Source organism: Helicoverpa zea, chromosome 15, assembly GCF_022581195.2.
Source record: "Helicoverpa zea isolate HzStark_Cry1AcR chromosome 15, ilHelZeax1.1, whole genome shotgun sequence".
Lineage (NCBI taxonomy): Eukaryota > Metazoa > Arthropoda > Insecta > Lepidoptera > Noctuidae > Helicoverpa > Helicoverpa zea.
The window spans coordinates 5,804,795-5,831,126 of NC_061466.1; the positions used below are offsets into that span (position 1 = coordinate 5,804,795).

Here is a 26,332-nt window from a genome sequence, read left to right on the forward strand (position 1 = left end):
AAATAAAAAATATTAGCTATTTTGACTCTCACGAAATTACCATAACTATGATTGTTCTAAACTGAACGGTTGGCGCGAGACTCACTTTTTATCTAACCAGGATTTGTACGGAACCCTCGGTGCGCGAGTCCGACTCGCACTTGGCCGGTTTATTATTTTTTATCTTTTTGATGTTTGCTAGTAAGTTACTTAATTAAAAGAGCATATTACTTAGCTACCGATATTTTCCAAGTGACCGCAGCATTTTTAACTGTAATTTATTTAATGAAGTTTTTATTTAACTACATAGTAACACGATTTCAAAGAAAAATGCGTCTACAAAACTAAAAATACTCTAGTGGCCAATAATTGAAACATAAAACAAACGTACCACGGTGACCATAAAGCGTCTAACGTCGGGTATAAAACTACGTATTATGAAATAACTTGTTTCATCGCACGCTTACACCTAACCTATAAAGGGGGGTTTGCACTAGGAAAGAAAGGGCAATTTACATGTATATTATACGTATAACTTCAATTTCTATGGTAATGCACGAAGGAAGGAAAAATAGTGGATTTTAGCTGTATATCTTGAGCTTAATGAAGGAAACAACTAAATGTTACAGTATTCACTTAGAAGTAGATGGAGTTACAACACACTTATGCCAGACAATTTATTCACTGACTGCTTCAAACAACGTACCCACATTATAGAAAATCTCTATTTAAAGATATGTAAAATAATAAAAAAAACCTAAAAACTAAATGTGAAAGTTATTCTGTTTGTCTGCCATGCTTTCATGTCAAAACTATGGAACCGATAAAAAAAAACTTTCGATACGATAATCTAGAGTTTAGAAAACGATGTACGCTACATTTTATCCAGCTGCAGGATGTAGTTCCTCGGGATAATGATGGAACCGCGGGGAACAGCTCTTTTCCTAGATATAAGTATGCCTTATCATAAGCTCTCCCAATTATAATAATCGTATTATCTAACGTAAAACACGACCTCTGCGCGGCAGCATTAAATATAAAATAAAATGTTTTCCTACACCATACGTGCAGAATCTCATAAACTCCGAATTTAAATTCCACTCGAGTCTCATATAGTCACTTCTAAAATGTGTCTCTTGCTCCTATCCTTGCGACTGCGATCTTTAGAGACATTTTGTAAAAGCTGTACTTATGATTTTATCGGGATTTCCTTCGCGTTATCATTATTCCGCCTTCTAAGATTAATTTTATTTTGTAGATTTTTATCCTCGGCGATAGTAATGTGTAAGTACTTGTATTTTTTTATAAAGTTTCTGTAAGCTTGAGGCTAAAAACGTCGACGTATTTTTAACATCATGTTGCACTATCAATTATTTTAGTCTAGACGACTTCTTTCTATACATCGTACGAAATGACATAAATGTGTATTGTATACCTATTCCTTCTCCAATTTATGTAAATGAACAATTTACAGCAAATTGCATTAAACGATACAATAAGATCAGTTCAGAAATCCGATGAAATCCTGGCTGATAGAAACAAAGGGGAGTAGACAGCAAGCTTTTAAAATTTCAGTCTCGGTTATTATCCCCTTTGTACAATACCGACGGGATGAAATGCAGTGGTTATGTAAAACTGTTATATAAAAAAAGCTTGTTATGATTCGTTTTATGGTTCAAATTAGGTGAAAACATGATTCATACGTGGAATAATTTTATTTCTGATTTCAATTTAAGTTTTTTGCACTAAATTTTATCTAATTATCATATTTATCTTATATACTTAAATTACAAACTACGTACACAGATCACAGACAAAATAGTATGTGTGACATAGATTAAACGAGAGATTTATCTTTGCTGCAACCTTACCCAGTCTGAGCGAATAAAACTTCAACGCACCACTTTAATATAAAGCCTTTTGTAATATCTAACCCAATCCCTATAGGACATTAAATATATTCTCATAATAAAAAAAAAACAACTGAAATGAAAAACTTTACTCGAGTAAAATGAAGTGAATCGAAAATCGTAAGCTCAGTTATTCGCATTCGACCGCCCGACCATCGAAACAATAACATTAACATATTCCAATAAAACCCACTGAGATGTATCAAATTCCCTACTGATTCCATTACAAGAACGTATTCATTAACAACACAAAAAAGAAACTTCGTTGCCAATAAACGAACTGTGAAAACCTAGCAATTAATGCATGCCATTTTATTTACATTTTGTTACCGAATAGCTTTGTCACCTCGACAAATGTCATAAATACACTTCGGCGTAACCTAAAAAGAACTTTAATCCCGAGTGATAAGATAGTTTATTGATTAGAAATAAATCGCGTCGTAATTCTTATTAAATAGGATAGTGGGTGAATGTTTCACTTGGGTGGGGCTTTTGTGTAATAAAACGAATGCTTTCCTGCGTCTGGACGTCGATAGATATGCGTGCAGTAAAATTTCGAAGAAGATAGTCCAAGGGAATTCTATACTTTGCCAAATAAAAGGTCTACTTTTAAAATGTAATATCTACTGTTAATAAAGTATCAGATTTGCTGACGGTTTTATCACTTTTCACGTGCTTGAAAAGTCTATAGAACTAGTGCAGCTTTTCGAGGAAAGTCAAATATCAACATAGGCAAAGCTCAAAAAAGTTCAAAAAATACACGCCACTGCTCACTTTGATACCCCCACTATTCATGTATGTATAGTAACCTAGTTGCGTATTTACACCCTTTTAGATCACAGTATATATAGCTAAACAAGACAGTAAAACATAAGAAAGGTCTAGAAAGTCAGAAAATGAAGTGTGTGATGTAATGTAACAATTACAAAAATCGCTGCTAATGCGTTAGAAAACAATATCCATAATTTGGAATTTATTCTGGGCCATGAGGGAACATCTATAAATATTCCAGACTAAAAGCTTTGCCGGAATAGCAGATAAGCCCATTTTACCTGTCTACGAGTGTTCCGGATAGACTGATGTTTGAAATTGAGTTTACTTTAGTCAGATTTTTAAACGTTGGAAATTAGGAATGCTGCTGCAATCATATTAGATAAAATTATAAAACCGAATCCATAACTATTTCCAAATTCTTAATTCTATGCTTAGCTTATAATACAAAATAATGAGTATATTGACCTATACTACTTTAGAAGTAGGAACTGTGTAATCCTAGCAACAAAAAATCTAGCATTTCAGTAATCCAATGTTCAAATTCCTCTCTCTTCCTCTCTCAATGTAAAATCGCCACAAACCAGTGTGCCCAAATGAAAAAGTGACAAACAGTAACGAACGTGCTCCCATTTCTGTGCAATGTAAAAAATGCCGATTGGATTTTGTTATTGACTTTAGGTCACTTGTCATTCATAGAAAAAAAAACATATGATAGAGGACACTGTTCGAGGATTGTACCCAAAGATAAAAAAAACTACGAAGTATATTTTTATAACACCATAAAAGCAATATATTTTCTTACAGGGTAGAGTTGAATAAAATGTCATTGACAGGATTGCGGATACGAGAAGAGGGAAATGTATAAACATGAGAATAATGTGAGGAAGTGTATTGGGGATTTAGGCAAGTCGTTACAAATACAAAGAAACGTGCGTATTGCCATTTGTATATTATTTCGATCATTACAAATAAAAACCAATTTGTAGCTTTGTGGTTGAAAAACACATTGTTTATTACAGGAGCTACTGAAGATGGCCCAATTTATTGCTATGAATGAAAAAGTATTGCCTGATTTGAGCTATCAAACAAACAAAACAAAACAGATTAATCTAAAACCCGAAACTAAAATGATCCACGCATTAAAAAACAGTTCTAATCTGAACATTTTTCATCAAGTAACCAAATAAGAGATGAAATAAAATGGAAATTAGTTTCTCGGATTGAAATCTAGGCCGCTCGAGTCCTCCCGAAGCCACCGCAAGCCTGGCTTCGAAATCAGGATGCTTCCGACTTTAAGCGAGCTTTTTGCGGCAAAGCCAGTTGGCACACCACAACGTGGTCTGACAAATTTCGTATTTTAATTTTTTTCCCAGTACGCAAATACACTTTGTGAGATTAACGACCTTTTTCGTTTTATATGGCCAGTATTAGAATAAAAAATTAAAATTGAGGTTTGGAGCTTTTAAAAATATTAAATGGAACAAAAAGTGTTTAGGATATATTTTAATTGAAACTTTTTATGCATGTCAAATGCTCGGCTGAGTTTCGTTTTTAGAGGCTAATATTAATTTGATAATATTTCATCAAGAGTGTAATATATGAGGAAGATTATGTGAAAGCTGCTTTCATCAACAAATGAGCAGACATTCTAGGGCCTATTAGGAGTCGCTCACTTAACGAGCGGACTTTGAACCTGGTAGTTAATAAAAATGTTAAATTACATAGATTTGTCAATCACGAGTAAGATTTATATTACTTTGCTAATACAATTATTATAACGTTAAAATCATTAAAATGTGTGTAGGCAGGAGATTTTTTTTGCTATAAATACAATCAAAGAAAAACTTGTAAGTATATTCCAAAATCATTTGCAAAAGAATACTTGTTAAAAAATCTATACAAACTTCAAAGAAGACCAATTAATGAAGCTTAGCCCTCACCTTTTCAAAACAATTGAAACAATTAACACAGTTACAACTTCTGTACTGTTCTTAATCGTATTACGAATACTATATAAAGACTAGTCTAAACAAATGGAAATTTTCAGTACCTAGTGTTGACTAATAAAATTTTATCACACAATAAATAGCCAGCCTTTTATCTTGTCCGTAAAAGAATTTCATAAAACGAGGTTGTCGTAAAAGTAGGGATGGGCGTAGGTTTATTACTATGGCAGTGTGCATGATGCATGCAGCTGCAATCAACTGTGAAGTAATGAGATGGCTTCAATAGTATCAGATGCAGTGACGTGGTCTATTGTGTTTCTGCATCATCTCTTGTGAGAATTACCTCAGTGTGGGCTGAGATTAGATTGCGATTTCATTCCTTGTATCTCGTTCAACCATCTGTTTATTTGTATTAATTTTCATTTTTATTCTGCTCTGGGTATATGATGTTACAGCAAAACCGCTTTCTGCATTTTCACTTCGCTTTGAAGATTAGAAATTTACATGTAGTGGAAGATGAAATAAGGAATCTTGTAGTTATTTTATTTTACTGACTGATGACTGGTTAGACCTTTGTTTTCTGTTTGATACTAAAATGGTTATGCAACATTTTAGATTATGTTTCTTTGAGTAAACTTAACAATAGTAAATAACAAAATATCATAGCCAATAACAATGTCATAGCCAATAACAATGTGGATGAAACCTTTATATTGTTTAAAATAATAGTTATATTAGTGATGTTTTTGAACCAAATTCAGTTTACTATCTTAACATTAAGCATAACAGTGCGAGTCATACATAATTACACATAATTTAATACTCATTAGCATATCTCTGTTCGTTATAATCCCTTTAGAGCAACGTTATACAAAGTCTGTCCAATGCACAAGACGGCAAGCCGTACGTTTAACAAACACGTGAGCTTTGGGGAATTAAGCCGACACTTTAAACGTATAATATCTAAGAGCAATTTATATTCATCTCACATATTACAAGACTATTTATAACGAAAACAAATGTTGTAAAAAATAATGAAGTGTTCATTCCAACGAAATTAAATCAGGATTGAATGGATATTGATGGATCATGTTTTGGATAGAGACAAAAACGTAAATTAGGTTCACGGCCCTTGAGATCCTTCAATTTCGTAAAACAAAATTGATACGAACGTTATAGGAAACGCGCTGAGATCAAATTTATTTATAAACCAAGCTACATGTTTCCATATCCGACGATCATTTGCATAAGCCAAATTTATCTTTGACAGCTGATAAAACCTTGAATTAACTGTAAAACCCCAATTTTCTGACAGTCAACATTTACCCACGTCATATGAAAAACATATTATTTAGGGAAATATGCAAGTTGTAAAGCGAAACAAAAAGGGTAGCAAAATACGAAAAGGGTGTGGAACACATCACATTACCCCAATCATCATATTAGGATGGGTTCAAAATAACAGTGTTCCGGCAAATTGATGCCCTATGCTAACCTTCCTAACTTTAACATAGTTCCGAAGTAATCCGCTTCATTAGTTTTTGCGAAAACAAAATCTCATTCAATTTATACAGCCTAGTGTAGCTATGTGTTGGAAAATTTTAATGGATGGACTGAGTGTTAAATACGACTCCCCTACAAACCATATTTGTAAAAGCCAGAAAAAATAAATAAAACCTATGTATGTCCCAAAAATGGATTTTTCATCTGCAATTTTATGGAGGTTTCAGAGCTAAGGCTTAATGTTTAAAGCTCCTTTTACGACTTTGACATAATTTTTAATAGTATAAAAACAGATCAATTTACTTCAAGACCCACTAATTAAATCACAAATATAAACAAAATCATTCCTCACAATTGAAGCCCACATAACGTTTTCTTTCTACCAGTTTGACAGACACATATTGTCTGCTTAAGACCACAGACGTAGGCTTAGAGATCCAGGCAGTATTTCACCCATACAATATAAACAAATGTACTATAGTTCGGCCATTCAGAGAATGCGTTCCTGACACGTCGCGATTGAACTGACGACGTAACTACATTCATTGATTATTGATATAATAATGTTGTTTTAATGCTCCTCAATTGTTAAAACGGTAAACAACCAGCAAAAATATTTTTATCGTAACTGCAACGCCATTGCAAAGTTACGTCGTCAGTTCAATCGCGACGTGTCAGGAACGCATTCTCTGAATGGCCGAACTATAGCTAGCGAATAAAAATAAAAGAACTAAGTAACTTTCCCACATAGCGGGGAAAAATTCATTACGGTGAAAGGTTCCCACCATTATAATACTTATTCAGGGGGTGCTATGCATTAATATTGATCAACTGAATCACGCGCTGGCCTTGTATTTTATTCGCAGATGTAAAAACCCTTGGAATTGACCTTGTTATATATTTATTTTATTTTTACACTTCCCTTTATTTTCTCGGCGCGGAAGCAAAATGTTAATTAATATTTTCCACGTTTTACGACTACGAGTGTTTTTATAAAATTAACACAATTTTATGTTTTCATTGAAGTCTGTGCTTGTTAGTGAGTGTTAGGCCATAAGATAAAGATGATCATTAAGTTTTGTATAAAAGTACTGAAGGATAACATTTTTTATCTCAAGAAATATCAAGCAGAACGAAAAGATGACCAACAAAAATTAAAAATATCAAATTATCAACAATGGTATTATTTTTCAGTCCGAACATACTTTTCGACCATGAAATTCCAAAAATAAACAAAATCGTTAACGTTAAAAATTGAAATCATAAGTTGTCATATCAATATCCCATGTAATTTGATAACAGAGATTCGACGTCTAAAAACTCAAACAGATAACGCAAAGTCCTTGAACTCGAGAAAATCTAAATGTATAAGGAAACTATGCCCTCTATACGAATTTATATACATTGTCGTGGACATGCGTATTGGCCGCTTATACGAACCGAAGCACGAATCTTCTTCACCACAAATGGTGTGACGAGCTAATTTGGGCTTTATGTCACTGAGTTGGGAGTTCTAAATTGATCCGACGGCGCCGCGAGCAGGCGCTCTATGTTGGGCGGAGGCATCGAATCGGGGGTGATTCAGTTGGAAACTCGCCGTATAAGGGGTAGTATCGCGCTCGCGCCCCGCTCGATACATAATCACTGATCAAAACCTTCCGAGATGACACCTCTCAATCCATCCAAGGAGACAGTTTTTTAGAATGTCAGTGTTATTTGTATTAAAAAATTAACATTTAAAATAAATTTCTTTACGGTTTAACGTTTCGGACGCCGGCTGTCAGAATCATTGAAATCAAATACGTGTCGTTCGTTCGTCTACACGTTGTTGTTTTAATGAAAAAGTAATATAAAATCAGACTGATTTTTTAGTGTTCTTTTCGTTTTCATTTTGGAGTGTTGTTTTGTTTGTTAGTTTCAAAATAAGTTCCTAAAAATAAAGATAGGATTTTTAAAGTGATCGGTTAACAACAATAACATTATATGGATATACCTAATGCCGAAGTGCATCTGTAATGGCTGTGATTTAAACCTTCGTCGCTGGGTATAAAACTTGAATTCCTGAAAAAATATTTTGTTTTGCTTTAAGGCTTTAAGTAGACACGATTGGCAAAATCGGCTTAATTCTTTGTTTTTCTTTTGTTATATTATTTCAAATAATATGCTTTCAAATGTTTTATCTATTCAACATTTTACGAACACAATTTTATAGCCACTTAATTAAAACCTAACCTCAAAGCAATATTTTACTTTTAATACTGAACGTTCACACCCATTTATTAAATCGTTTTCAATCTTACACACAAGCCATGTACACTGTACCATATTTTCTAAATAACTCCACTATTTTATGCAAATGTCAGTACAAACAGTTCCATTATAATAATGAAATTGTTAATTAAATTTACTTTGAGTAGAATATAGGTACACCTGTGTTGAATGGAGCGTTTAAATAGTAGGTAGGTAGTTGTTAATAATTAAATAATTGAATACATACGAATTGTGGATTCATGAACGTGGTTCGAGTGAAACAGCTTGTGCTCCTTTAATAAAGGAGAATATATAATTTTCCTCGATAACTTTACCGTGAATTAGGTTATACAAGGCAGGTTTGACACATGGATAGTATATACTCATTTTACGAATATATTTTTTAGTATAAGAAAAAAAGAAGCTACAAAATTTAGAACCAAATGTACCTCTCATAGATATTTACAAACTTAATGACACAGATATTTTTTACGATTTCTGTGTTGATCTCATAATAAAATTTGCTGTATTAATGGATCATGGCACTGGTTTCATTTGTTTTTCGACTTTTCATTAGTCAGTAATTACACAAAATATGGCTTCAACAACTGCTGGTATTAAGTACCATATGTTATTCCTCGTAACAAGAAACGCTATAATTCTGAACAACGTCATCGTATTTTATAGTTTCATCACCCACCAATTAGTTCTCTGTCACTTTACTGAACATAAAAGTGGATTCTCACACTTACAGGCTATGTCCTACATTTTTATGTCTTTAACCTACTTGCTTGAGGGAAGATAAAAAATAAAATAAATCTGTTATTACCTATTTTCAACATTTTTCACTGACGTTTATCCGTTATTAATCTCGTGGCTGTTACAATACCACTGTGAAAATCATTTACTGGTATTGAAAGAAAATACTACTTGCTATAAATTACAGCAAATGTTTATTCAATGCACTTTGCATGCAACTTCGTTCTCAGATTTTCAATAGTTACATTAAATTGACGTAAGTGAAATGTTGAATCAAAAAGTACTCGACCGATGAATGCTGTAGGTATGTCGTCGATCCAACATTGCCAACATAATACTCAAAGTTGCCATCGTAAAATTGTTGTACAATGGAAAAGCATAAAAACAAAAGCACAAAAGAATGCCAGTAACGTAAAAAAAAAACTTTCCTAACCTTTCGAGTAGGCTTGAAAAAAATTGTTTTCAAACTATGAGCCCAGATATTTTTTTAACAAACCAAAAAATTTAAGCGTACAAAAATATTTTTTACTGTGACCTGATTTGACTGTGGCTCCTCATTAAATAAATCTGATAAAAAAAAACAACACAAAGGATAAAGGCGCGAAAAATTGTGTACTTTAAAGATAACGATACCTACTTAATAATAATGTTATCTTATTATATCCCAGAGTTATGCAAACCTGTTATGCAAAACATTGTTTTCAAGCTAAAGTGTTCACGGGTGAATAGCCTTTGAATAAATTCGAATGATTACTATAAAATTTTAAAGTAGGCCAGACGTACGTACTGATAGTGTATGGTTACAGCAAAAGAAACCTTTTGTCCGAAGAACATATTTTAAATCTTAGTTCTAATTGGTGAAGTTACCTACACATTTTATTTCGATAACAGTCACTGGAGTAGAAAATTAGGATTGAAATTTATGTTTTTAATAAGACTTAACTGTGTTTGCATTTATTTCACATAGGACATTTTTGAGAAATGATTTCGAAAAAAATTATGTCTTTCAGCTATATATTTCAACTATAGGCACATGTTTTTTATTTCATCTTCAATGACTGGAAGGGTCACATTGACCCTTACAAATAGTCAATCCTTCTACTTCATTACGTGTACAAATCATACAATAAGTACCTACGATAAACGTTAGTCTACTTAACGCAATGAGGGTCGTAATCTTTTTTGACGTAGAAAATTACCAACATATGGGGGCTGGAAATATAACGTCAAATGACGGGTTTTTCTTTAATATACTAGAACTATAAGTAAACTAACTTATAGAAATATCTGAATTTTTCATATCAATATTATCTAGTAGGTACACGTTCTAAGAACAAATGTTCATAGAAACTGTAAAACTTGGCTCTGAGATGGAAAACAGTGACCTATATTTTATTATACAATGTTCAATGATAAAAGGAAAGGAATCAATCATTCTTACAACAGAGGTATGATAAATTGTCTTTGCCGTTCGATAATGATCCAACCTTAAAAATATTTATGTTTATTTAATATTAATATTCAATACAGCGTTTTAAATCGAAATCAAACGAAACGAAGACATATACGCCTTCTACTTGATGTTTGTCCAAATATTTACATTCTGCTGGCATTTTTTCTAAAAGTAGGTACCATTTTGATACAAAATAATAAATACCTAAAATGACAAACTAAATGACACTGTTTTAACAAAAGAATATAACAGAAGTTCCGTAATTATTCCTCTGAAGAATATCTCGAAGGCATTGGGGTCGTGGAAAATGTGGCGAACGTCGCTAAAGGTTTTATTGTGACGCGTGCATCGACCGCCCAACCGACGCCGTCGAGTCTCCCGCAATCTTGGGTAGCTAGTAAATACATAGATCAAGGAATAACAGACGTGCTATACTTTTGATGCTCAAAATTGCTATCTATTTTTTTGTGTATTTAAATCAGGCATTTTAACAAATATTGTCCCAAATCATTTGCTGTAAATACTTTTTTTTTATAAATTGTTTAAAGCTTCACGTTTTACAATGAATAAACATAAAATCGAAAAAGTTCATTGCAAATTGCCGTTACATTTATTTAGGTAATTTGATTCGAACAACTGTCTGCGTGTGTTTATTCTATGAGGATAATAAAAGGTTGGCGCCATCGGAGTACGAGCAAGCAAATTGAGTGAGGGCACAGATAAATTTGTTTGGTAACGGCTACGTGCTAACACGTTCCGTACTGACATTAAATTGGGCCGGTATGAGAGTTGTATCACAGTTTTTCTCGACCAACGTAAAAAGGCCATAGAGCTAAAGTGCCGGAGATTTATACGATTGTCATAGCAATTTTATTTCCACTGCCTCGTTGGTCTAGCTGTCGCAAGTGTGGCTGCTGAGCACGAGGTCTCGGGTTCGATTCCCGAGTCGGGCAGAAATCGCTTTGTGGGTTTTAGAAGACTTTCACAAAGCAGCCCGAAGCCTGGAAGTTGGTGATTGATTCACCCGTGCATCGGAGAGCACGTAAATGTCGGTCCTGCGCCTGATCTCTTTCCGGTCGTGTCGGATTGCCGTCCCATCGGGCTATGAGAGTGAAGGAATAGGGAGTGCACCTGTGTCTGCGCAAATGCTTGTGCACTATAATATGTCCTGCGCAGTTGGCTAATCTCCTTACATGAGAACAGCCGCCGTAGCCGATAATCGGCTAGGAGGACATCATCATCATCATCATCATTTCCACTTCATATCCCGGTGCAATGTCTTCTTCAGTGGCGATGACGTGGCTACGAAAAGTATTAACTTTTACCCTTACTTCCCTTTTGTGTGATTATAAATCTTGTTTTTTGTACCGTCTACCCTTTTGGCTTCTTAATACTTCAGAAAATTCTGTTGAGTAAGTACAAAAGTACGCAAATGCTACGAAAAAAAGGGTTATTTTCTTACACACGCTCGTACTTGAGCGTAGGTATTTTTACGTTATTTTTGGGAGTGCTGTTGAGTCACAATTTATGGTACTTGAAGCTATTTGGTTTTATTTCGTCTACAAATAAACAAAGATCTATGCGAGTAAACTAAAATGCTTTTTGTCAGACACACAATTAAATAGGATTTTGTGTTGAAAAGAATAAGTAGCTGTGAAATAAATATATCTGGCTTGAATAAATGGTTTTGAACATTCAAAAGAACATGCGAGAGTTTCAATATAGCTGTATGATTTTATTTTGTCATAAGTATAACCTGCACTGTAAAAATGTACGACTCTTCCTTATGAAATCATCTTCAGCTTGGTGTAATTTCTAAAACGTGTTTTTGTTCCGAAAACCACATTGTTAGACCCCGTGGCCGTATCTGTTTGCGTCCAAACAATCTGAAGTTCTTCTAACTTTGCGCTAGAGATGTCCAGATTGAGCGTTAAGATCCAAATTGGGGCAGAAGTTAAATTAAATCACACTTTGCTCTTAAAGGTTCGCGTACATGTTGTACCGAGGACATCCCCTTTGCCATAATAACAAGTCCAATAAATAAAAATATCTTCAAGTTTTTACTTGATGTTTTCAGCTCTCTCCCAGTAATAAAGTTTCTTGTTAAACTTTTCTATTGTGTATTTTCGGGTAGACAATTATATTGATTTTTCATCTCCGTTCTTGTTAAAGGCGACTGAACTTTAAATGTCTCACTTTTAGAATTTAAATTATGGTCTTGAAAGAGTTCTATATCAATTACGTTTTCGTCGCCACCAGTACGCTTCTTTGAAGATAGCTGAAAAATGTTTCTTTGCAATACATTTTTCAATTTCGCCTCAGTATGATTAAAATTCACTGTCGAGATAAAATCGTAACGAAAATATTTTGCTAATATAATTTTATCGGCATTCAAAAATTGACTCGCAATCTTTGCTGTGTATATTAAATTTTTGAATATTTTTAGAGCATCTGTTTAAATTTTGAGAAAAGCGAAGTTCCAATTTTGCTTCAATAACAATCAGGTAGTATAAAGTCGAACAGTGCTGAAACAATTGACTGCTATATATTGCTTTGTTCGAGTCTAACGAGTAACACGCCAGCCAAACTTCGGCCAGCAGAATCAACATTCAAAATTCTAGGCCTTTTGAAGGCAAAATTAAACTTGTTCAGTTTATGAACAGAGTTTTGTAAGTAATCAAAATTAACGGGTTTATTTCGCTGTTCATTCGTTCTTAATTAAAAGGGTACCGTAAAAATACTGGGGCGTTTTAAATGTACGCGAGAACATTTATCGACTTTGCGCAGATAAAATGAATGTTGAGACTATAAAATTTTTAAGAGCTCTTATTTAATTGACATGTTTAAATACCCAGTACGAGTCTATTAACAATAATTATTGCCTCCTATTTAATTGTTATGTAAATTACACAAATGTGGGATAGTACTTGGTGAATCTATAACGCATAATTAATAATGAAGGCAAAATTTAAATAATATAATGTAATTGGCTGCCTAGTTATCAACTTGTTGACTACCAAATAAATTCAAAAAGATAATCGTGTATCATAAATTAAATATTTTGTCGTATATTACTATCATAAATAGGTTTTGACGTTTATTATTACAGAATCTTTCAAATTAAGCAAATTATACTATATAAGTTATAGAAAAGTAATGGTAATCCAGTTAACACGTTAACTAAAATTATTCAGATTTTTTTTACGAAATAAGTTTTTGAATCGTTTAAATATATAAATCTGATGTGATTAGCTGTGTTTCTGTTTAATGAAAAAAAATATTTTCTTTAACAACATTTTCCTAAATTCCAGCCTTTAAAAGAAAATATAGTAAGTAGGCGTCGAACAATCATTGAAATTAGTCTTACATTTGATCAAAGAGGAATTCCTCCAATAAAATTGGTTCTAAACTCAAACGTGGGCTAAATTAATGGTAATGTAAATTAAGGTACCGATAGATCGATTTATATTGGCGACGGAGACAAAATGTTAAATGAGTTCCCGTGTATTTGGTCTCAATTACTACCTATTCAGTATAATTATTTTAAACATTCTAATATAGAAAATTGCTTGAAAGATTCCTACAAGTGACTGTTTTAGGAATACTGACTAATCCTAACTAATATTATAATGAAGACAAGACTATGGCATGAAGAAAAGCTAGACAGACAACTCTGTCTGTCACGCCTAAATTACTGAAACGATTTCTGTGAAATTTGGTACAGACATAGTTTGGAGCTTGAGAAAGGAAATAGGATAGTTTTATTATTATTGCAAAAAAATATAAAATAAAAATTATTCCGGACATATAGCTATTGGTAAAACCAAAAATCTGCCGGAAGTCACTATTCCACCATATAAAAGTATACCGAAATTGTCCAACAAACTATCTAAATATAAACCCTATCGAAATTAACCTGTCACTAACTTCAACCTAACATAAGGGACCGCACTCTCACATTTCTATATAAATGTGGGCTACTTAATAACTTAAGTAGCCCACATTATAGAGCGTCCTTGACCCAATTAAGATAAGCCCTTATAACAGGACCCAATTAAATTGAAATATGTTTTATTACATCCTATGTTTACTAATTGCAGATTTATTTTATTTTGTTTACTTTTTCGTTAATTTAGTTTCCTTCTTGTTAATGAGCAAACTTGTATGTTAACGACTTGGGATACGATCACAAAAGTTATTCGATCAAGGTGCAGTAATTCATTTACTACAGTTCTACTTTTGCAGTTGTAAAATACTTTAGAAGATCGGTCAGCCGCTACGGCGTAGCAATGTGTAGCAACGATATATTGTGTCGTAGCCGCGTAGTCTCTGCACAAGTTGATCGATGCTCTTAGTAAACCAGCTGTCGACAGTGGCTTGGTCAGAGAAGGTTCGTTATCAAACTGAGTCTTAGCCGAAATACGCTAAAGACTAGGTACTGAACCCTAGCAATAAAGATACAGTTTTCATTGCAAACATCTGGCCTACAAAACCTTTTGTGAAAGTTATGTAAAGGAATGTCGTCGAATAATATTTCGGTTTATTTAGGTACTTAGTATTATTAAATGGCATTTAAACAAGGAGACTCTTTTTCATATTTTCTCCGTATTCAAATTGAAACATAATAATTACTGGCATCATTTTTCTTTGCTCCATTAAAACAGATCATTTATACAGTAAAGTCAAATATAACAATAGCAAAAAAATGATTTGAAACCACCACAGCAAAAAAAGACAGTGACGTAATCAGTGCGCAATAGTGAAGTGCAGACTATGTACAATCGACTGACGATAAGTTTATCGATAATCGAGAAGGATGATCGATGCAAGGTGAAGGGGCGGAGGATCAATGCGCTCTCCGTACACCAGGAACATGCCAAGTCGACGTCATCGCCGACTGATTTATACCTCTAGCTGATGCAGCGACATATCTCTGTCGATGATAGTCTGCTTTGTTGCTGAACTCTCGTCGTTTCAGGTACGTTTTAGTTTGTTTAAGTAGATGTATTTTTTAGATAGCTAGATATATTTTTGGCAATAATGGTCTTGTTGTGGCGATTAAGTCTTAATATCAGAGTATAAAACATGTGTCAAAAACACTGCCTACAAAAATTTTCGCGTTTTTCCTACCATAAAGAAAAGACAACACATTCTTTTGTAAAAAATGAGTTTTTGTCCATATCCCATTAGGTTCAAAGTATCGAAAATGCAAGCTGTTTAGATGAACGGTAAGCAAATGGTGAGACCCCAATACATTGACGCTAAAAGTGACTTTCACCTGACAAATGAAAATATAACAGGAACAAAAGCAACAAAGGGCGTGACGATGACTCAGCATAACGCCAAAAAAGTCTTATAAAAGAGTCGAGTCATATTCAAAGCTTTGTCGCATCATCAAAATAATAGGCAGACCGTTTCACGTCTGCCGGAGTTTTGTTTGGAAGATAACACTAAAGGAAGGTAAGCGTTTGTGGCGTTACCCTCTAAAAATGCTGATTTAGCACCTGTGAAAATTACGCGCAATTCACGTTCTAAAATCCGGTGCAAAACTGGCACATACAAAATAATTTTCTCCCTAAAGCTGTATTTTCAGACGAAAGTACAATTGATAAATTCTAATTAAAAGGCCGAAGCACTCTTACGTATGTGTTTATTACTTGAACCGTCAAAACTTTTTCGTTTTAGTACTTTCAGAATTGTGACGATGTTGTTTTTCATTAGTACAGGAAACCCTGAGAGCCGAAGTATTTGCGTCGTAATTTATATGCCCTTTCTTACGCAACTTCGGAAAGGGGAAAGTTTCTTGCCGTTTGAATTTATGAACATAAAAATTTAGGTTTCTGTGAGTTTGCTTAAAATATGGTCTGAACACAGATTTATGCATAAGATAAATCGACGATGAACGTTTTATCTGGACCTCATGAATGTGCCATTAAACTCTATAATAAAAGGTTATTGTTCTATAAGGATGATACATTGTTACAAATATGGCACTTAACTACCCGAACATCTAAAAATATCTACATTGTAAGCATGCGTACAGGGATCGGCTATTGTGGTCCCGATACTTTCCTATAGCCATAACAATAGCTTCGTAAATATTCAGGTATCAGCATCGTAAACGAACCTTCTTCCTGAAACAGGCGACCTCGCTTTGATACGCACCAAAGAATTCAAGGTCAAATGAAGACCGGCTAACGATCAAGGAAATATGTTTATCACCCAAAATCTGCTCAGTGACATAAAAGAAAAGTATCAAAATACACCATGCCCATCTATTAAGATCTTTATCCAAACATTGTATTTATCGTTCCCCAAGGAATAAAACAAACGGAGAGAAAAACAGGTGAATTGCCAAAGGAAACAGTGATAAAAGGTTTAATCATTTAGAATGGATTTCTTACAGCAATATACTTGATTCTGTGGAACATTTCTCACCAACAGAATATATACCTACTCGTGACAACATGATGAATAGATGTTTGTCCAAGGTGAACAATTTATTAGATCTGCGATCATACCTAGAATAACTCTCAAACATTCGCAAAAGAAATATCTGAACGCCCGGAGTACATCATTAATATTATTTCGTCTATAATATACGAAGCCGTCATAAGATTGCCATCAAAAAAAAATATTTCATTATTCATATTTCAATTTTCCAATTTGTCGAAGCGACACTTTCTATAAAAATATTCATTTGTTTCACTAACAATATTTTTCGCTTGTTACCGGATGAATTTATGGTATAGGTATAGGTTTTCCAATGTTTTGTTTTACGTAACAACATCTATAAACTCGTTTGTTGTGGAAATATAATCACAGAGAGCCAGAAACTGTGCGGTACGAATAGCAAGCAAAATATTAAACACGTATCAATGTACTGAGTAAAAACAAAGCGTGTTCACTACGACTCCTTCAAAAACAAAAACCCACAGGCGTTTATGTTTTTCGAGTGAAATATTTCACGTTCAAAAATACAACAAAAGAAAACCAACATCGATGTTTTCGACCTTCAGCGAGCCACTGCAACATACAGTAAATATTTGATGTTAACAACACCAGTTGTAAAAAATAAGGAACATTTTTATTTGGCCATCATCGCGTGCTGTTCATGTCCAACCCATTTCTAAATTACTGGTGGACATGCGTGTAACTACCCCATCTTGAATATTTGAAGACAAACACTATGTTTAGACTCGGGCCGTGACAAGTTTTTATAGTAGTTATGGTCGAATAGTCACGTTAATTTCACACTATCATTTGGACTACATTTCATGTTCAACTTCTATTTCATAAAATAATTTGTAAGATTGCTAAAGTAATTTTGTTGCCATGGAATATTGCATTGAAGAAATTTAATAAGAGTGACCCTAAAACCATAATCTTCCTTTATTTCCATCAGCCGCGAATAAAGCTTGCTATAGGTTCTTAGAAATTTTCCAGATATTTTGCTACATCTTGGTTTGGGTTTCACGCTTCATCGCTTTTAAAGCGCCTCAAAGGGAAAACTCGAGAAAATCATGAAAAGGGATTCACGACTCCTCGGAAACAACCTAACGATCTGGGTTTTGCTTTAACTTGCCCTCACTTAAGCGGTCCAAGTCTTAATACGTATTTTTCTTGAAGAGGATTGAAGAAAATTACTTCATAAAAAGTTTACGAGTAACTCGTCTGCATAAACAGTCGGGCACCGAATTTAAACAGTTCAAATAGAGTATTCTGAGATTGATCGAAAAGATCAGAACAAAAAGTTCAAAGAACCTAAACCTTCTCTGTTTGACTGCGAACTGGAATTTATCCTTTTACGTTGTTGGGGAACGAACCAAGCACATACCTCTGCCAATGGTTAAAAACGAAATGTTGTAAAGTTCGTCCACATTCCGATAAATAGAAGAGTTAGGGACATAGGAAACGTCTGTTCGCCTGTACAAACATCCATTTAATTAAGCAGGAAGTTCCGAGGACACCCGTTACCCAGTTTGTTTTTGACGACGAAATCCCCTGTGTTACCCATGTAAAGGCCAGTGACAAACAGCTGTATCGCGTGCGCGTATGTGGAGAGTTTAAAAAATTAAAACATTCTTGTAATGACGTCATTAATTAAACCAGCATAACTGAATACAGAATTCGTGCTTAATAAATGTTTTATGAGTTTTATTATAAAGTTAAAGGATTTATTAACTGCTTGCTCAGAGATGAAAATTATGTGATCTCCATTCAGGTTTTGCTTGGACCCCGAATTCCAGTTGCGGTTCGCATACTTTAGCGAAAGGCATTAAGAGCAATACGTCATTCATTTTGTTAAGAAATGATAAATTGCCTTCTCGTCCAAAAGGAGGCGAGCTTTAAATTGCGTTGTTAAAAACTCCACGGTGACATCATTTTTCTAGTTCATTTCGCTGAGACTAATTTATTAAAAATAAGTGCAAGACGAGTTATTTTCCACTTGGAGAAGTTTTAAATGTTAATTTGTTGCCAAGTGCCCGGCAGCTATTTAAATGTTTACTTAGAGAATAGCAAAAAAATATAAAATGCAATTTTAATTTATAAGATTGAAAATCTGATAGACGCATTTAATTAAAATAACTGAACGCGCTTGAACAAAGAATCTGTCCGTTAAAACCTAGTTAGAAAAAACAAGGGAATACCTAATATAGAATTTAAAATTGAATCTGTCTAAAGTGGAGAGCAAAAAATACAAACCGTGCAATGATAAACCAGCTTCAGAAATAACCCTTGGTGTTTATTTACGTTCCAAAGCAATCTGGAGTGTACATGTAATTTCACTCGTTTGAATATACTATTCAAAAACGATGCGTGATGAACAAAATCTTTCGAGTCTGACAGATCCTATTAGGCCTGAGCCTGAAGTTGTTTGCTGTTGACTTTCAGAACTCATTACCTGCTTCATTAAAGCAAGTGTGCTCTTGAAAAAACGGTAACCGTCTTTTGCAGCGACGAGCTTGCTTGGAGGGTAGGTAAGAGCTTTGAGTACCGCTCGCTCTCGTGTTGTTTGTTAATAAACAATTGAAGTATTGTCTGATATTCCAATGTCTTTGAGTCCTAACTGTAATTAATGTTCAAAATACTTGAATTGTGAGAATGACTTTTTTTCTTGGCTGATTAGTATTGAGGAAGTCGTGGTACTTTGAAATTCACAGTTGGTTAGGATTAAGCTACGCTAAATATGGTAGGTTATTTGACATTTTTGAGATGGAGGCGACCAGCCACTGCCGAGAGGTCACGAAAGTTGTCTTTGGTCCTCGTGGCCCCTCTCTTAAAGGCAGAAGACGGCACAAAAGCTGATGTTTTTAGTGGGTGCAAGCCCCACATAACCTCACCGTCTCCCCGGGCGGTGTATGTATGGGTCAGACATTTTCCTCAGCTGAAACAAAAAAAAAAGGTTATTTGACATTCTACGACATTTTTGAATCCTTCTCCTGTACATAGACAGAGCAGATACTTACTATTTGATTATGAAATTCTGTCAAGTAATACCGTATTTATTTTGTGTTGTAAGTCGTTGAGTGCTATATCGATTCAATCCCGAACGTAAATATTATTCATTTAATGCAATGGTTAGTGTACCATTTGCTGATTGTCTGCTCATAATATAGCATGCAATTTGTAAGGCAGCAATTCTTAGTGTTCATTCGTGAAACCACTAGAACAAAGAAAACAATTCGCAATTCTTTTCTTAACCGTTGCTTTGATTGTAAGCACGATTTTAAGTCTTCAGGGTTTCATTGTCCAGTACTTTTAAAATAGACAAAAATCTTGCTGTCTACAAAAAATGAGATGAGAAGGCATTTCTAGTCTGTTTTTTTCCACCAAGTCTAAATTACCACATAAAATGTCTATCACTTTGGGTATTTTAAACAGTCATTTGCATGATGATACTCAGTATGACGTCACAATTATGGCTAACCTTCCAAACGATTTGTATAAACGAACAACCATGCTGTGAAGTTTATTACAACTTGTTTACGAGCTCCCTCAATGTTGCCATTTATTTTGATAGGGATGCTTGAGTATATACTGTAGACTTAATGTCTGTATCACTCAATTTTCTTTTTTGCTAAATCTCTTGAAATATTCATACAAAATAGTGTGATGCAATACAACTTTGACTTATAAAACAGTTTGTATGTATATTCTACACTACTAAGCCACTACAACTTACGTGAAAAATGTACTACGTGAATTTGATAAGTTACAAGATTTGTACGATAAGTTTAGATTGGTTCACCAACTCTGATATTATTAGTAAATGTGCTACGAACTTCAGAAGAAGTAACCAATAAATAAAAACTTTTAGACGTCTTACTTTTGAGAGGAGTAACTAATATGATATCGAAAGTAGACAGTGCTCTTTACTTGACGTTAAAATGTGGTGTTTGCACGCAAAACCATGTTCTTTTCGGTATCAATTCAAAAGAAATACCTTTATTATACGAAGCTCGTAAATTATGGACTATATGCTTATTTGGTTACATGAAAGGTAGGTTGACTGCCTTGTTGGTCTAGTGGTCGCAAGCGCGGCTGCTGTGCTCGAGGTCTTAAACTTTCACAAAGCAGCTCGTAGTCTGGAAGTTGGTGATTGATTCACCCGTGCATCGGAGAGCACGTAAATGTCGGTCCTGCGCCTGATCTCTTTCCGGTCGTGTCGGATTGCCGTCCCATCGGGTTATGAGAGTGAAGAAATAGGGAGTGCACCTGTATCTGCGCAAATGCTCATGCACTATAATATGTCCTGCGCAGCTGGCTGATCTCCTTAAAATGAGAACAACCGCCGTGGCCGAAATCGGCCGGGAACGCCATTACATGAAAGGTTGGTGGATCACACACTATCATACAACATACCAATGAACGCAACTAGAAGCATCGCCTGACATTTAAAACAATAATGAAGAATTTTAGTCAATATTAAAAACCGCAGCTTTATGCTTGTAAACGTGTCATGTGTCAGTGTGTGACTTACCTAAGATAGACGACGTTGTTCCACGAAAATTAAGGCTGTCATCCCGAATGCACGTTTAGCTCTGCATAATATAAATGTGCGCAAACAAACTAAAATATTTCTACTTGGAACCTCGTGAAAGGGTGAAAGGGGATATCCGGGGTGTTTACAGTAACACTGAAGCGAGCAGAAAACAAGACAGGTGATATATTTATATGTAGTTGGTTGTACAAAGTTGTAGATAACAAAGAGTGGTTGAATTACATAGGGATGATAAAACTATTTCAATATTAAAGTTTGGTTTCAAATGTTGTCGCCTACGGCTGTACTCTTTTGCACTAAGTGTGCTATATTGAGTTTATGTATTTTATTTTATAGTCATGAGAGGCATGTCATTCTGTTCAATCGACATAACTTCGCAATTATTTGTTTAAACAATCAGCTTCCTTATACATATTTCGCACAATCGCTGCATACCATAGTATGGCAAAGACTATGCTAATAAAAATATCTCCTTCCAATATTCAAACTAAACCATTAATTTTCAAGACGTCAAATTGAAGTTTCATGTGCTATAAAAATGATGGACGGTCCTATTTGCAATTAATTTCGTGCATGTAATAAATTGAGACGTTTTGCTTGGAGTACGCTTTTATTAAAAAGCATATCTTAATAATTGTATGAATGAATGATGTAAAAATATTGTTACACCCATATTACATGACTTACATTTACATTGTTGAAATATTTATTAAATTCTACGATGGCCATGAAATGTCTAGTCCTAAAAAATAACATGAATTCTGATTTCAAATTAGATTTTATGGTCAAAGAGAGCTTTCCAATTAGAACAATTTAACTCTGTCATATGCTACTCGAAAAACGTATTTTCTAAATCAGTCAAATATAGTAAACATCTTACAAAATAATTTTCAATCAGTAGCTGTGACCACAAAACCTAACCTACTCAAAGGATCAAAATAATATCCCACCTGGAGACGAGAAAAGCAAACAAACAGACTTATCTGCAGTTCGAGGAAATAAGATAACAACAGTGGACACGAGCTCTTGTCAAAGGACGTGAACGCTAAGTGATAATGGCTAGGTTTTAGAAGCTTTCCACAATAGTATTAGCTGTAGTTCCGTGGAAACCGCTGCAACTGTGCCGAGTGGAAATGTCACACTGCACTCTTATTTTGAAAACTTTACGAAAAACCAATACAGATTTATTTGACCATTTCAGTTTGTTGAGAAAACTGTTGGCCTTTTTTTAGCTAAGGAGCTTTACAGATAGCATAGTAACACGTTTAAAAAGCATAAACCTATTTCAAGAGATCTTTGTCAAAACGGGTCCATGTAAACAATTCGTACCCTTTCTCAAGTGATGGCCATATAGACGAGATATACCGTATCAGCATATCACGGCCCGAGCAAATTTCCTCTAGATGGATATTCCGAACCTTATTTTCGTCACTACCCTACCAATCTTATTTTGGATAAATAACGCAGGAATGTCTCCCCAAATATGTCTTCGCTATGAAATTATTGCTTTGTTTTCGTTTGTCTGCCAGTCATTGTTCTAGTTCCCCTGTCAAAATTACGGCCGCCTCCATTTTGCTAAAGTGTCTATTTGCTAAGTGAGAGATATCCGGAATCGCATTTCTAAGATCTTGAGCAAGTTGTTAAGCATTCACTTTGGCTTTTGTGGTTTTATAATAGTTTTAATTCTGACAGTGATCGTTAATATCTTATTTTGGTATCGTTTCACCCAGTTTTGGCTCTCAAAATATTCGACTTTTTTCTGTTATACTTTATTAACTTCTGCAAAATCTCTTCAACTTTAGCACTACTTACCCGCTGAAGCAGACCTCGTTTAAAATTATTTTGAACCCTTGTTTTCTGGCCTTAAAAGGTAAATCTTTATGACAGTTTTTAAACAAACTTCAACACTTATTTTCGCATAAACACAAAACTTTCGACTAACATTTATCTTTGTAAAGGATGTTGTTAATCTTTCCAATAAATAATTTTAGCGAGAGAAAGTTTTCAGCCATCTTCGGAGTAGCAGGGAAAACATTTTAACGGTGTATGTAAAAACTTGACGAAATGCGTAAAAATGAAATTAAAATAGTTGAGCAGATGCGAATAGTTTCTGAGGTCGGATTGAGCTCGCTTTGAGTATGAGCTCAAAACCTACATAAGTATTTCAATTAGAAAGTTTTGTTCGTAACGTGAGATTAAATAAGTTATTGTATTGAAACATTTTTAGAACACTTCTGATCATTGAAAGCATTATCAAAACAACATTATTGTGCGTATTACATATTACCTGCAAAAAAAATATTAGATTACACAACTCTTTATTCAGGTTTTTGTAGTTGACAGTTTTATGTATAACATTCATCTAATTACAGAAACAATCCAAAAACAATTAAAAGTAATCTTACTTGTAGGTCTCAAAACAAGTGAAATATTCTCATCAAACACCAGTAATATAATTGGTAAAAGTTTGATTACTTCCTCGATACAATTTTCTAATTAAGAAATGTATATAAATAAAAATACGTGATCCGTATATAAGTAAACTTAATACCACCAAAGCTCGTTTGAAGGTTGAGATAATCAGAGTTTTGTCTTCGTTTTCTCACGAACCGATGATTGATTTAACCATCGGGCTCTTACAATTTTGTTTGCAATCGCTAGGTCTCAATCAGAGTAATTTATTTTCCTCGTTTTCTTTATTTCTATTGTAATCAATGCTGAGAATGAAATTGGTATTTTACTTTGTATTTTTATTCCACATTATTCTTTTTTCTTTTGTATTTTCTAGTGATAAGAAATGCCGTTAAAAATCTTCCGCGAGCTTATTTCTAGGAAAATTTTAACTTAATAAAAATAAGACGCTGGATGCAGGTCGCTTCCAACAGGTATCTGTGGAGATCTAAGGGGGAGGCCTATATTCAGCAGTGGACGTCCTATGACTGAGATGATGATGATGATGATGATGAATAAAAATAACTATATAATCACTTTCGTAGAATTTTTGTCATATTACAATTTGATATCGAGAGGATTTAACATTCAAACTGTAACCTAAATAACTCTCCTATCTATCTACTAAGCTTCATCATGCTTGAAGCCGTATAATTCACTTCCGAAATTGATTTACCTTATCTTCTCAGTGTCATTGAAAGAAGTTCCTCAGAAATAGGTACCATTTCTCTAACTCACTGAGAAAATTAGAAGCTACACCCGTTTAGATTAATTGAAGGCAATTTCAACAAGACTTTAATGTCGAATTCAAATTCGTTCTTGTTGTAAATGGCTCGAAGCTTGCTATTGAATATTCAAATCTAGCACTTAAAGTCAGCTGTTTATTTGGACTCATAACTGTTCAAAAACTAGTTTGATATTGATTTGTTTTTATAAAACTTTGTGATTATATTGTTAGTTACATAATGTACTATTTCAACTTTGTTTGAGCATTGTTGTCTGACATAAATATTTAGATTGCATTTCAATATTACATTTAATTTCTATAATGTAGTCCTTTGTGTATGGCGGGTCCATATAAATTATTAACATCTTTAATTACAGATAGAATTATAAATAATATCGATTGAAAGAGGAAACACACCATCCGAGCTTAGTCCAACGAAAATAAGGTGCTTAATATCCTCATTTGGTACAATCCTTATTTCACGCAAGATCTATTATCGGGTGAAAATGTAACAAGAAGAGGTTGTGAGAGAATTGACCCCGTATTTCCTTTTTGCCGCCTTCGAAGGGCCAGATAAAAATCGGCCTAAGGCTAAAGTTTTATTTATTTTTATGGCTCCCCATTTGTTAAGGTTCAACTGATTCTTTGGACCAATTTTTGGCTGAAACCCCTTGTGCTGCGCGAAGAACTTTCTCGAAATTTGTCAAGCAATAAGATATTGCCACACGTGTTCGGAACGGTCTAAAGAATTGAGACAAAAAGCTTTTGTGACTGTCGATGTCTCTATCAGGACGGTTGATCTATTATTGAAGTAATTCACTTGATAAATATTGCCTCCACATCACGAGCTTAACTGTGAACGATTCGCACTAGTCCTCATACATTTAATTCATAATAAATTGGCCAAGGTATTATAGTTCGGCCATTCAGAGAATGCGTTCCTGACACGTCGCGATTGAACTGACGACGTAACTTTGCAATGGCGTTGCAGTTACGATAAAAATATTTTTGCTGGTTGTTTACCGTTTTAACAATTGAGGAGCATTAAAACAACATTATTATATCAATAATCAATGAATGTAGTTACGTCGTCAGTTCAATCGCGACGTGTCAGGAACGCATTCTCTGAATGGCCGAACTATAGGGAGCTCCTAAATAAATCAGCGAGAGAGAATCTTTGCAGCGCACCAACGTTTTTACCGTATAACAGCATCACTAAAGTATGGCCATTAAAACGATTTAATTTGTTAACTCAGTGCTTGCGAGATATAATGAATAAATTAAATAATGAAACGTTGCGGGATCAGAGCGTTGTAGCCAGGGGAATAAACGGCCGAACAGTAACAAAGTTTGGATTATCAGCTATTAATTTGTGAATGCAACCATTATATACATACGTACGTTATTTTAGTTAAGTTTGGCAATTCAATCATCGCAGTTTAATTGGAACATAATTTTATGTTGAAATTGCTGACATTTAAACAATTAATTTACTCACAACGAGGGTGAGTAGCACACATTATTGTTAATACTGAAGTCAAAAACATTCATGAATCGAAATTCTCCAAAAATTAA

At 34.2% G+C, this 26,332-nt stretch overlaps 1 protein-coding gene across 4 annotated transcripts in view; it reads left to right on the forward strand.

Annotated features, from left to right (window-relative positions):
- Nucleotides 1-26,332, forward strand: part of LOC124636776 (small conductance calcium-activated potassium channel protein) — a 255,271-nt gene that overhangs the window by 154,129 nt on the left and 74,810 nt on the right. Inside the window, exons 1-2 of one of the 4 annotated variants that reach the window (XM_047172916.1) lie at nucleotides 7,714-8,156; nucleotides 15,239-15,552. The exons of the other annotated variants lie outside the window; for them this stretch is intronic. Coding sequence (XP_047028872.1) covers nucleotides 15,514-15,552 — 39 coding nt within the window. The 5' untranslated portion in view covers nucleotides 7,714-8,156; nucleotides 15,239-15,513. Of the gene's footprint in view, nucleotides 1-7,713; nucleotides 8,157-15,238; nucleotides 15,553-26,332 lie in introns of those variants that run through there. 4 annotated transcript variants of the gene reach the window in all.